Source organism: Actinia tenebrosa, unplaced genomic scaffold, assembly GCF_029948245.1.
Source record: "Actinia tenebrosa isolate PJP-AT-01 unplaced genomic scaffold, QUT_ActTen_1.0 PGA_scaffold11__36_contigs__length_13525064, whole genome shotgun sequence".
NCBI classification, from domain to species: Eukaryota; Metazoa; Cnidaria; class Anthozoa; order Actiniaria; family Actiniidae; genus Actinia; species Actinia tenebrosa.
The window spans coordinates 3,696,142-3,708,701 of NW_028292571.1; the positions used below are offsets into that span (position 1 = coordinate 3,696,142).

Consider the following 12,560-nt stretch of genomic DNA (forward strand, 5'->3'; position numbering starts at 1 on the left):
GGCGGAGTACCCCCCCCCCCCCCCCCCGGGCAAAAACTATCAACAAAAATAGTGACCAAAGCTTTAGGTGGAGAAAAAAATAATATGTGAACTCATAGAGTTTATGTAGCTCACACTAGTTTTTAGCTAGTCATCTTTTCATGTTTATCTATAGCAAGTACAGTATCTCACCTTGGCATCTTTAGTTGCTTCTTCAAATGCCACATGCATTGGGGTTTCTTCATAGTCCAGAAGATTGAGAGACACCTGTGCAATATTCTCTTCGACCAACCACCAGCCCATACCTTGGACGTTCTTTAATCTTCCTGGCTGTACATTGCAATGTACATGTAACAACATTGAAATGATTATTAAAAATTACCCCCCTAATATTCAATATTTGTATGGATAGACCAGCTTGAACATTAAATTTCAACCCATTAGTGTGTGTAGGTTCCCTGCTAGCAATGAACTCAGCATTGCACCAACTATCACTGCTGGTACATCCTTTTTGCACAAACAATCAGACTGCATCAGATTCCTTATTCCATGATGATTCCATGATTCTCTTATTACATAAGAAATTTGTACAACTATATATATTTCCTATAATATATCTTTTTAGCAAAAATACACAGGTGATTATTGAAAATATTGCAACCTCATGATTGGTTGAGAAACTCACACTATCACACAATACAGTAATCAACTCCAGTTACATGCATATTCCAAAATGGTGGCCAGCCACTTCGTTGCTGTTACGGGGAAAAAATGTCTTTTATTTTTTATTTTTTTGAAAGAATCAAATGTGTACTTATACTAAAACAATTATTTGCCTCCACCTCAGTTAATGTCGGAGAATATTTACCTCGCTGCTCGAAGACTTGCATCTCGGTAAATTTTCCCCAATATTCACTTCACCTTTTGGCGAATAATTGTTAATTATCAATTACTATTGTATAAAAATACGACTGTAAAGAGCAATAAAAGACAATCAATTTGTATATGCAGTACGTACCTTATCTGGTCCTCTCCCTCCCTCCCTGAGGTTCAGTGCTATCTTATGAGCTTGTTCTTTTGTTCCAAGGATGTTGATATTGTAAGCAATTAAGAACTTTCTGGCACCAGCTATTGTTGCTCCCCACTTTGCATTAAACTCGGCAGGTCCATAATTGGGTGCCCATTCTGGTGTAACAATCTAAAGATTTTTAAAAAATACATTTAAAAAATAACTAACTGTACATTTCTTGTTACAGTGAAGGAGGCATTTGCTGAAACACTAAAATGTCTGTATATTTTTTTCCAGAATACAATAAATGTAATTTTAGAGCCTTCTTAAAACAAAATGCAAGGTTTTAGCAGAAAATACAAAAGAAATTATCACATTTTTTGATGGGATTTGTGGCATTTTATTTTTATTTTCTTAGTCTTGAATCAGAGATAAATTGAAAGAGCTGTGTTTACTATTGCTGGCTGATACGTGCATTGCAAATGTTTTTTTTAATCCCAAAGCAAGATGGGGAAATGTGAGCCAACAATAATTGCCCTTAGCCTGTAATACCAAAGAAAATATCTAAACTTATTAAAGGATTTAGTATATAATATATAGAGATATTATATTATGCTCTATTATTATTGAAGCAAACTGCCCCTCATTCAAGATTAGCTATGTGATCATTTCATTTGTAGCACTGAAAAACAATTTCATGTTAGAACCACAAGTTGTTCAAAACAAAAATTGACTGTAATATCAGGTTTACCACTGCTTTCATTGCAGCTATGCATTGATCAAGACAAAACTTCATCAGCAGTAGACTCTAATCAATCAAATATTTTATAAGAGTTTAATATGATTATTTACTGCCGAATTAACCTGTCACGACATTTCATTATCTCCATCAGCATGTATCAATAAAAACAGTAATAATGATTATTTAGTACCCTTTTTGATAGTCCTTCATATTCACCAACTCTAATTTGTGGAACTGACTTTCTGTAATCTTGTTCAGATGCATAACCATAAAGATAAACTGACAAACAAACAAATTTATCAAGTGATTAAATTTGGTGAGAGATATCCTCTAATACGACTGCAGGGCTTGAAATAGCGTCCTGACAATGGCCAAATGACAGGACAAATTTCAGGTTTGGCAGGCGAAAATAAGGATGCACTGCCAAATGAATAATTAAATGACATGCAAAATTTACTCGAATGACCTCCTTTTACCATGCTCCTTTACTATGGCAGGCTAAAAAAGTTTTCTATTTTGAGCCCTGGACTGTTTGTTGTTTTGTTGGAGAAGGGGCAAGTCATGGAAAAATTATTAGACTCCGCCCTTAATACAAACTTATGACGTGCCATATCTTCATGCAGCAAACTTTTTTGTTGGAGAATCCAGGGCTGTGTTACTGGCAGTAGTGCACTCACTATTCACCTATGTCATCTCAGGTTTGATTCCTGGACACTGCATCACATCTGAGTAGAGTTTTGTTACAGGTCTCTCGTCAATTTTCCTCCCTTTGCAAGACCTAACACACTTGATTTATTTCCAATTCAACTGTGAGTTATGCATGTTATGTGATATTTGTTGACCAGCTTTTGTTATTTTATTCTTTTGGCAATGATGACATATCACCTAACCTGGTATTCCTATCTCTTTTGCAGCTCTTTCACCAAAGCTTTTAGCACACTGTACACAGTCATCCATTGTTGCATTACTGACAGGAATAAATGGACAGACATCAAGAGCACCTAGTCTTGGGTGTTCACCTGCACAAACACACAATGACACATATGAACAAATCAATGATGGGACCAGGGCCAAAGGAGTAATGATGGCTTGAATTACATGCATTGAGGTACTGTACAATGAATGTACAATCTAGTGGTTTTGGTGACTGGGACACATACAGTACTGACTTACAACATGTACACAGTATGACATGTCATAAATATCAAAATAATAATAATAATAATAATAATCATCATAATCATAATCATAACAGTTTAATGATGACATATCTACAGAGTAGCTTTACATTCATCATGAAATCACAAAATAAAACTACAAAAACTACAAAATTACAAAAATTATATATATACATATATTAACAATATCAAAATTACAATATCAAAAGTTTATCTTAAATCTAAAAAGATGGAAAAAAAGATTTCAAATTTAATGTTATTACTGTTTACGTAGATATGAATTCGGTGCTCTTAATGTTCATTTTCAATTCCAAATGGCTTCTCATTCTCTTCCAGTAATTATTCTAGCCACAATGCAATGCATAGGTAACAGCTACTGCAAGAAATGGTACAGCAATGATTACTGCAGTTTTCGATATTCTGCAAACTGCAAACTTTCAATTTCTTGTTGCAAAATTGGTTTTTCACTGCCACCAGTCAAGAATATGAAAGGTACCCACTAATTATTTTTGATTGAAGTTTGCAGAACATCTAAAACTGCAGTAAAAGATCAGGTGACAAATTTGCCACATCACTTCCAACTCAAATGAAAACCAATCTATACAACATATATACATGAAGGAAGGGGGTTGGGCAATTGGCTGTCCATAAACCCATCCTTTACGAGTTGGTGAAGAGGCACACCCTTCCTTAGAAACCAAGAGGAGGATGTACCTCATTCAACATTTGTTTAGGAAACTAAATAAATACGAACTGAAAAAGGTTTTTGAAGATGACAAAAACTACAAAAGATGAAGGGTTGTAAATATAAGCTTTTAAAAAACAAAATAAGTTGAACCAGTTCACATGGAGGTATTAAATTATTCTGCACCTTGATGTGCTCTCATATCAATAAGATCAGCTGCTACCCTTGCACCATTCAGAGCTCCCTGCACGACATCATCTGGTGAACCAACAAACGTGTAGACAGTTCTGTTTGTTGATGCTCCTGGGTCAACATCCAATAAACTGACCCCTGGAGTCGAAGCGATTGACTGTGAAATGGCATCGATGACACCTTTGTCACGGCCCTCGGAGAAATTAGGAACACATTCGATAATTTTAGCCATCCCTCGGGTAAATTGGACCAATATTCTGCTTGAATGGGAAAGTTTGTTGACTACAAAAGCAGAAGAACTACACGTGTTATATATTAATGAATACAGTCGTGAAACAAACGTTGTACATTCTGTAGGAAGACTGGGCCTAATATGGCCTCGCTTTGGTGTAGAACAGAGTAGAAACTGGTGCTCCCTTTGTTTTGTTGTTGTTGTCGTTGTTGTTGTTGTTGTCGTTGTTGTTGTTGTTGTCGTTGTTGTTGTTGTTATTGTTGTTGTTATTGTTGTTGTTTGTTGTTGTTGGGGTTTTTTTGTTTTTTGTTTTTTTTTTTGTTGGTTTTTCTTTTCCTGTTCTTATAATATTTATCTTTTTCTATTCATTATTCTTTCTTCTCGTTTCGTTTGTTTTTTCTTACGACTTTGAAATGACTGTTTTTCTGGTGGAGCTCCATACCTTTTCATCGTGTGGGAAAATTGTAGATATAAAGATATTTCTTTGAGGGTCTCGATGGACTACCTGGTTTCATTCCCCCTTCCCTCTGGTCGGATCCTGAGCTTACAAGCTTGAAATATTTCTAAAACTCTTAAACTATTGTTATGAAATAGTAGATAATAAGAGTCTATGGGAGATCATTAAGTTTCATTAAATATAAATAAATTTCGTCTTTAGAGAGGAAAATAAATAATAAAACCTCCAAAATCGCTTTTAACTACAACCAAGAGACCATTGCCTCTTGCTTCAAGAGAAACAAACCACAAAGCATGCAATGCAAAACATTAATACACAAATATATACAATCTCTATATATACGATTTCATAAAACTATAGCTTGGGCTACCTGTGCTAAAACGTGGAGGGTGCATTTCTACATTTTACGAAGTGGTTTGTTCGAGCGCGCGAAAGGAGGATGTTTCACTAGCATGCTTTGCGCGCCTCGACCAACTATATTATCACACTGAAAAGTCACATGATCTACTCATTTTCGCTTTGATGTCAATGCAGAAACATCGACTATATGAACTCGACTATGGAGATTAAAGAGGGAAATCGTGAGCCCTTTTCCACTTCAGATCTTCTCTTTCTCTATTGTATTGTCCACAAAAAGGACCAATTAGACTGAATTTGCTGGTATTACGTGTTTTACATTTGTGACAGTTATCAGCCATCTTCCCAGGCATTTTTATTGAAGAAAGAAGACTTGCATCGTTTTGAACAATGACAGTCTCGATTTTCCGGAAGAAAATCGCTGCTGAATAAAGTTTTATCTATCAGCTGTTGTTCGAGGTAATATACGAAAGCCATGTATTAAGTTTGTTGTTGTTTATCTACCCTTGAGAAAAATATATAATCTACTTTCTACGATCGAGGATTTTCTTCGAATGTCTTGCCTTTGCATTTGAACTTTTAAGTTTTTTGTAAATTTGAGTTTTTAAAGAAAATTACACTATCTGCACTGTTGAATACTATAGGTTTGGCTTTCTTGAGTTGAATAAAATTAGTTTCTAGTGGTTTGACTATTTATTCGTTTATAGTTTGTTAGATTAAGGAAATTCTTGAATTGTTTGTCGGGCTTGTGACACGTGCTGTGAATAAAAGTAAGCTTAACTCTTTTTCCTCTTTAATAAAACTACCTTCGATTGACTTAAATAAAAAATATATAACATTTTACATTATCGTTGTTATTATAAGTATAAATTTGAATTTTAAAATCAAGATTATCAGAATTGTATAAGATAGTCAAAAATACCATTTTTAGTAATCTAGCAGGTCACGTCAGATCAAGGACATAAGACAAGACGAAGCGAAACACATGGCGAATTTTAGTGGAAATTGTAATGGCCGTATCTCACTCAAACGTGGAGACTTAAGGAGACTTAAGGGATATAGGATAGTATGAAGACTATACTTTGTGTAGGGTGTGTTCTTTTTTAAATTTTCTTCGTCTAATTTCGACTTATTCCCACATAATTCAAAGCCTACAAACACTTCGCTTGTCAAAACAACTTTTATCTTTTTCTATCCATTCATTGATACGGCATATTTTGATTTTTCCTATAGCAAAAATTACAAAAATACCGAACAAGGTCCCAGTTAAATGACCAGACTTTCTATTGTTTGTCATTATGTATGCAGAAAATATTTAATAAGCAAACGGCTGCTGTTTTCGTTTGGCGAAAAAATCGAGGAAAATCGACGTCGAGAGAAAATTTTTCAAACAAACGCTAAAGACAGATGCATAATGAGTACGGCGCGCAAAGCATGCTAGTGAAACATCCTCCTTTGAGCGCGCGCAAATGTTGAGCGCGAGGGCCGTGCGGTGACGGGACAATGCTGCCGCTCGCGTCAGATCACGTCTCAAACCAAATAAATACCATCGCCAAGACAACGCATCACTTTTTCCATGCTTTTTCAAAGTCAACGACTTTTCAAAGTAACGAGTGGAAAAAAACGTTAATCGCGAATTTTGAAATTAAAAAATGTCACAACAACAGAAGACAATGTAAGTATCTTTGATAGTCACGTGGTTGATGTTCTGAATAAATCAGACGAAGGAAAAACTTTTAAATGTTGCTAGTCTTTTATCGATTAAATGTTGTTGCCATCAAACTACACTCCACGCAATAGAGATTCCTTCATTTTTTGCAAAGTTTCGACTCTCAAAATGAAGACGTAAGGTTTTATCTTATGTATTTTGTTTGGTATAGAGTTTTTAAACGGCGCTGGAGTTCTTGCCGTAATGATGCTACTTCAGAAACGCCTGAAAAGAAGTTGTTCAAGAGTCTTCCTGGTGAATTCACTGTAAGTCACACCTTTCTTTTTTAACGTCAAGCATCATATGAAATAGAAGCATGAAAATACATCCCATTTAGTTTAATTTTAACGTTCGTTCATTTCCAAAGTGCAGTACTTTGTCCTTTACTTTACATGAAAAAGAAACCACTGCTCTCGCGTAGTTTTAAAGGCTTAATCTTTCTTTTAGTTTTTCTGTGGGACCTAACAACCTGTGGGTTAGCTATGTCCTTACTTTGATCAGCCCAATTCGATCTGTGAGTTTGCAGTGCCTTATGTAACTTAGATTAGCTTAGAGCTTGTTTAAGGGTATCGATAAAATTTGAATATTCTACTTCTTGCTACTGTTTTAAATCGTTATCATTCAAATCGCGCATGTTTCTGTCTTTCAGTACGAGACCATCGCATCAACCAGAAATTCTTCCAAAAACTGCCAAGAAAAGCTCAAAAGTGACACGACAAAAAATCCTCCAGAAAATTCCCAGTCTTCTAAGTTATCACAACTCGAGGTGATAATAGCGAAGGACGGTTCCAGGGATGTCGCTGATGAGTCGTCACAAAAAGTTGACGAGCCAAAACTCGTTGAAAATGGGCTAATCACTGGTGACACTGAGCAATCGATATCGCCTCGATCCCGGCTACTAAAACGAAGAATCTTAGTTGCCAGGAGAGGTAACTATTGCATTTTAATTCGTATATATTGCTCCTCAGAAGTGGTACCCTGTTCAACTTTTCTCCACTAGTCCAGGACGTTTGTGTCCCAATTCTTCTTGATTTTTCAGTGATTATTTTATCCTTTTTGCAGCCTTGGAATCAGTAAAATGCTCGTTCCTTCAGAGGTTTGATCAAGGAGAACTGCTTGGCGTGGGGTCTTTTGGTAAAGTGTATGCTGGTATCAGAAGAGAAGATCAGTTGTTGGTAAGAAACTAAACAAATTGTAAGTTCCTCTTGAATCGATGTTATCCAACAAGCAACAGGTGTACGTTCATGTTAACACATCCCCGGCGTCAATGCGTCGTAACTGTATACTCATTGCCTATCCATATTCTATCTAGGTTGCCATCAAATACGTCCCAAAAAGACACGTTCAGAACATTGAGGTAACTTATATCATGCATTGCAGTATTATCTGTATCTATTCTTTCCCTTATCGTTCTCTTGTTCATATTGACTAAGGAAAGCCTCAATTCAGACAGGCCTAGGCCTATTTAAATAAATCTTGATGCTTGCTGCATTTCCTTTTCCACTTATGCTCATAATCTAGTTGTTCAAAGAATGATTGACGATGATCCAGGTTGGACCAACGTTGGACGGAATCTAGGATTGATACTATAATCTAACTGCTATTGAAAACGTTATGCAGCAAAAGACCTCTTTACCTTGGGTGTAATGTTTTCCCATTTCAGACCACTTATGTCATTCCCTAGAGTATCATTTCTTTGTTTAACGGTTGTTCATGAGAAGACACATAAATATGGATACAACTCAAACAAAGAATCTTATTCTCAAGGGAATGACACGTGTTTCAGAAATGGCAAAACATAACGCCCAAGGTAGAGCGGTCTATTCTGCATTTCCTATTCCATCAAATACAACATCAGGCATTATTTGCGAATGCCACTAGCTTCTACTACACTAACATAAGAGTAAGATCCTAATACTTACATTGTTAAATGCTGCAGGCTGGTCCAAACCATACCATCCCAGCTGAAGTGTACTTTCAGCGCCAGCTTGACCACCCCAACATCATCAAGCTTCTTGAACACCATTACTTTGATGGCCACCACGTGCTTGTCACAGAGCGACCACCCCAATGCACGGACTTGTTTGAGTACCTCACTCTCCATGACAACAACGCTGTAGACGAAGCTGAAGGCAGGAGAATCTTCCGTCAGCTGTTCGATGCGGTAGAGTACCTCGAGAAGAAAGGTGTTCTCCATAATGATTTGAAGCCAGAGAATGTGCTGTTAGATCTCAGTGATGACGCAAAAGTCAAGTTGATTGACTTTGGTCTTGCCTGGAAACTCAAGGACGAACCAATCAAAACCTTTTCAGGTAATTTTTTCAACACTGCGCACGAGAGCTATTATTCGAGACATCTGTGTTTTTGGCTTCCTTCAATCAAATTTCCAGCGGTTAAATAAAGTATTCATCGACGGAAGCCAAAAACCCAGACGTCTGCCGTGTTGGTTGTGTAATTTTGAAAACATGTACATGCACAAATCATCAGGGGGTTTGTGGGAATATACCACTTTAACTTGGGCCTATATACTATTTTACGATTTCACGTGTCATTCTCTTGGGAATAAGATTCTTTGTTTGAGTTGTATCCATATTCATATGCTTTCTCATGCGCAGCCGTTAAACGAAGAAATGATACTCTAGGGAATGACACGTGGTGTGTTACGCCCATTACGCCCATAGCTAAAAAGATCTATAGACAAGATTTCCTTTGCGCAGCATATTTTATGATCCTAAATAGAAAAGAGTGCTTGACTTTTTGTCCAAGACCTTGTATATTCCGAAAATATGTCTGTTGTCAAATTTCTTACATTTTTTTGGCCAACCTTTCTTATATTTGTATCCCATTTCTTTTTGAACAGGGACGCCCGAGTTCTGTCCCCCAGAATACCACATAACCCATCAATACTATGGTCGCCAGGCAACAGTATGGTCACTTGGCTGTTTCTTGTTCGACATGTTGACCGGTAATCCCCCATTTCCCAATGCACGAAAAGCTGCTATTTCTTCTCTGGACATCCCCAAATCACTTTCCCAAGGTAGGCTAAAGATATTCATAATATTTTCAAGGTGCATGCGTACCAGAATCCTATTTCTCCTTGGGCACCATTTACCTAGTGTACTAGTTCATTGATCAAAGCGTTAAAGTATTATGCCACACCTCTGTAAATGGCGCTCAAGAAAAACTACCTGCGTCCAATTCTCTCCCATTCTTTTTACCCATTGCATATTTTTTGCATTATCACTAATTATATTCGTTGATTCTCAGATGCTCGTCATTTCCTGGGCCTAATGCTCGAGAAACGTCCCTGGAAACGAGCAAGTCTTAGCGCACTGAAAGACCACGCCTGGTTCAAAGCATCCACGTGACTTAGCGTGCGACAAACGATAAGCTAGGAACCAGGGTTACTAACGCCCAGAATGAAATACCTGGGTAACAATATATAATGTGATTCCAATAAACCCGCGTACTGTAGTAATGTCAGTCACGTTGCTAAGACAGAAACAAGAAATTTTTTAAAAATGTGATAAATAATCATGAGAGATCAAAGGATCGTGGTGCGCGAGTTTAGTGAAATCACATTTTAGAGGGGGAAAAAAATTAATAAAAGAAATAGTTAAAGAATGCATGATGCAGCTAAAATTAGGTTTTAGATTTATAAGTAATAATGGTTGTAAATAGCATTAGGAATGATAAATCATATTCATTGTAAATAGTACATATTTTATAATATAGATAATAAAAATAGTTCTAAAGTAACACTTTCGTGGTTTCAATTGATTCCTATCATATAGAGCTGTTAACTGTGACGTAATTCGAACGAAAAAGGACTTCCTGGTCCAAATTAATAATTACTTCTACAGACATTATTCTCCGTTTTTTTTCTTCATAGCAGAATTTTCTGTTCATATATTTTGTGGCAAGATTTTGTGGCAGAAGCATAAATCCATTGAAAAGTTTGACATCTGATCTGGGTCTGTCTTCGTATTGAAATAAGGCCAAAACATGGCCATGTTTTAGCAGCTCATTTTTTTTAAGCCACGAAAAGAATGCTAAGAAAAGGTTGCTGGAAATAAAGCCATATAGATGGGCCATATAGAATATCAAAAAGGGCTGTGCAATAGACCTTTTTTGAGATAGCGAACATGGTGCATTGTGGTCTAGATTAGGTAAAAACATCATGCCTTATATGGTGTTGTTTGTACCTAATGTAGACCACAATGCATCCTGTTTATCGAACTCAGAAAAGGCCTATTGTGTGATACATTCAAACCCTCATGTAAAAGAAAAACAGACCCCACCCCAAATGGGGCTCCATAGATCTATTCTTTGTTTTCCTAGGTCGCTTGCCCCACCCATTCGTTCCCATCTATCCTATTGGATCGGGAGAATATATAGAAAACCAATAATAAAAAATATTTTTAAAATATTACATTAACTGAATGCTATGTAGGTTCTCCCTCTCTGCATCACGTTAATTCAGACGGTAAATATTGTGAGTGTGAAAAGTCACGGCACGGAGCACCGTCACTTTAGTGATTTCACGGCATAATCCTGTGCACGTACCAATCACAGCGCAAGAATCACTGCTCATCCAGTTCAAAATACTCTGAAATTGCACCGTGATTGCAATGAGAAACGAGGTCTATTTTAACTGTGTCTATAAACTTGTATTCTATAATGTATTCTATTTATATGATCTTATCGCAGGCAACCCAATTTAAATAAATAAAAAGTGAAAATAATAATGCAGCAGTATTTCAAAATGATTGTCAACAATAAGAAAAAAAGAGGGGAATTATATATATATGCGAAAAAAGGGGCGCAAAATTTTTTTAAATGTATTTTCCTCGATTATCCGATTCGCGTGTGCTACAGAGGACACTATCTTGGCCTCAACATTGACTCAAAAAGGCGAGTTTTTCGATTCCCACAATCAACAGAATTTTTTATTTTTTAATTTCATCTAAATTGGGTTCCCTGTGATTTCATCAAGCCGTGCGTTCTAAACAAGTCAATTAAACCAATCAATTATGATAAATAACAATTAACTGATGACGTATTTGTTACTTATGATGACGTCATAAATCGATTAATCAATTATCAATTCAGAATTTCTGTACACTCAGAGCGGAATAGAAGGATAAATTTGTCAAGTATCGATTTTGAATAAAAGATCAGGTTTTCATATCTGTTTTCAAAACATTTGACACCTTTTGGTGATGGAATTCTTTGTCACTATGAAGTGGTAAGTTCAAACGACCAATCATCGAAGAGCTTCTTAGAAAGTTTCTTATCGTGTTTTGACGCGAGATTGGTTAATACGCATGCAGTTGATACTTGGTTTTGCATTTCTTCATTTCAGATATCATGGATATTTTTAAAAGACGACAAGAAACCCGGCGAAACAAGCCACGCCCTGAAGGCCGACTGGCTGGTTTCTGGCACGGGTTTGTGAATGTCGTGTTTTATTGTGTGTTGGGCGATGCTGGTGCTGATAGCAACAAGATTGGTAAGAATAAAAACACGGCTGGTCAAATTTATTAATCTTTCCTCGTAAACCACTTACATTTGAGGGTTTTTGACTTTTATCGGCAATAAATACACGATACAATTTCTCGGGTTTGGTAAACCTTTATTGAAATGTTTTTGTTCCATTTTTGAAGACGCATGCCTCAATAGCCATTCCAAAGGACCACAAATGATCGATTAGCGCGCCCCCGGCCTTCGCAATTAATTACAACACCTATTCTACAACATCACCAAAGTCAGGCATAATCATCCTGCAGTACTGCGGCAAGTGCTTGAATGGACACTTTAATAATAACAAACTTTAATAATAATTTGTCAATGCTACCTAGTTTACATGTGGGTAAACTAATTGCGGACACCTTTTCTCAACCGCATACCTAATCATTTTCCAGGAGTAGAAGATATCGTTAATGAGCCATCTGCTGCAAGCACCACCTCAATGGCCGGCAACACAGTGATTACAACAGACCTTAATAGCCAGGGTCACAT

General features: G+C 36.6%; 2 protein-coding genes across 11 annotated transcripts in view; one reads left to right on the forward strand and one right to left on the reverse strand.

The window, feature by feature from the left end:
• The window catches only part of LOC116289059 (formimidoyltransferase-cyclodeaminase), a 29,130-nt gene extending 20,651 nt beyond the window's left edge, over nucleotides 1-8,479 (reverse strand). For 6 of the 10 annotated variants that reach the window (XR_016119243.1, XM_031695946.2, XM_089027117.1 and 3 more), the window contains exons 1-5: nucleotides 3,780-4,147; nucleotides 2,621-2,749; nucleotides 1,921-2,009; nucleotides 998-1,177; nucleotides 172-309 (exon numbers count right to left, since the gene is read on the reverse strand). Coding sequence is in view for 9 of the 10 variants with exons in the window: in XM_031695946.2 (XP_031551806.1) it covers nucleotides 172-309; nucleotides 998-1,177; nucleotides 1,921-2,009; nucleotides 2,621-2,749; nucleotides 3,780-4,017 (774 nt within the window). In the remaining variant the exon portion in view is untranslated. Of the gene's footprint in view, nucleotides 1-171; nucleotides 310-997; nucleotides 1,178-1,920; nucleotides 2,010-2,620; nucleotides 2,750-3,171; nucleotides 3,285-3,779; nucleotides 4,148-8,461 lie in introns of those variants that run through there. The other 4 variants (XM_089027121.1, XM_089027120.1, XM_089027119.1 and 1 more) reach the window with 4 other exon arrangements.
• Nucleotides 6,484-9,907, forward strand: LOC148912365 (serine/threonine-protein kinase pim-1-like). Its single transcript, XM_089027598.1, has 8 exons — nucleotides 6,484-6,506; nucleotides 6,712-6,805; nucleotides 7,189-7,468; nucleotides 7,602-7,714; nucleotides 7,852-7,896; nucleotides 8,479-8,851; nucleotides 9,400-9,576; nucleotides 9,807-9,907. Exons 1-8 carry the CDS (start codon nucleotides 6,484-6,486, stop codon nucleotides 9,905-9,907), a joined length of 1,206 nt encoding a protein of 401 aa, XP_088883724.1.
• The last annotated feature ends 2,653 nt before the right edge of the window (nucleotides 9,908-12,560 follow it).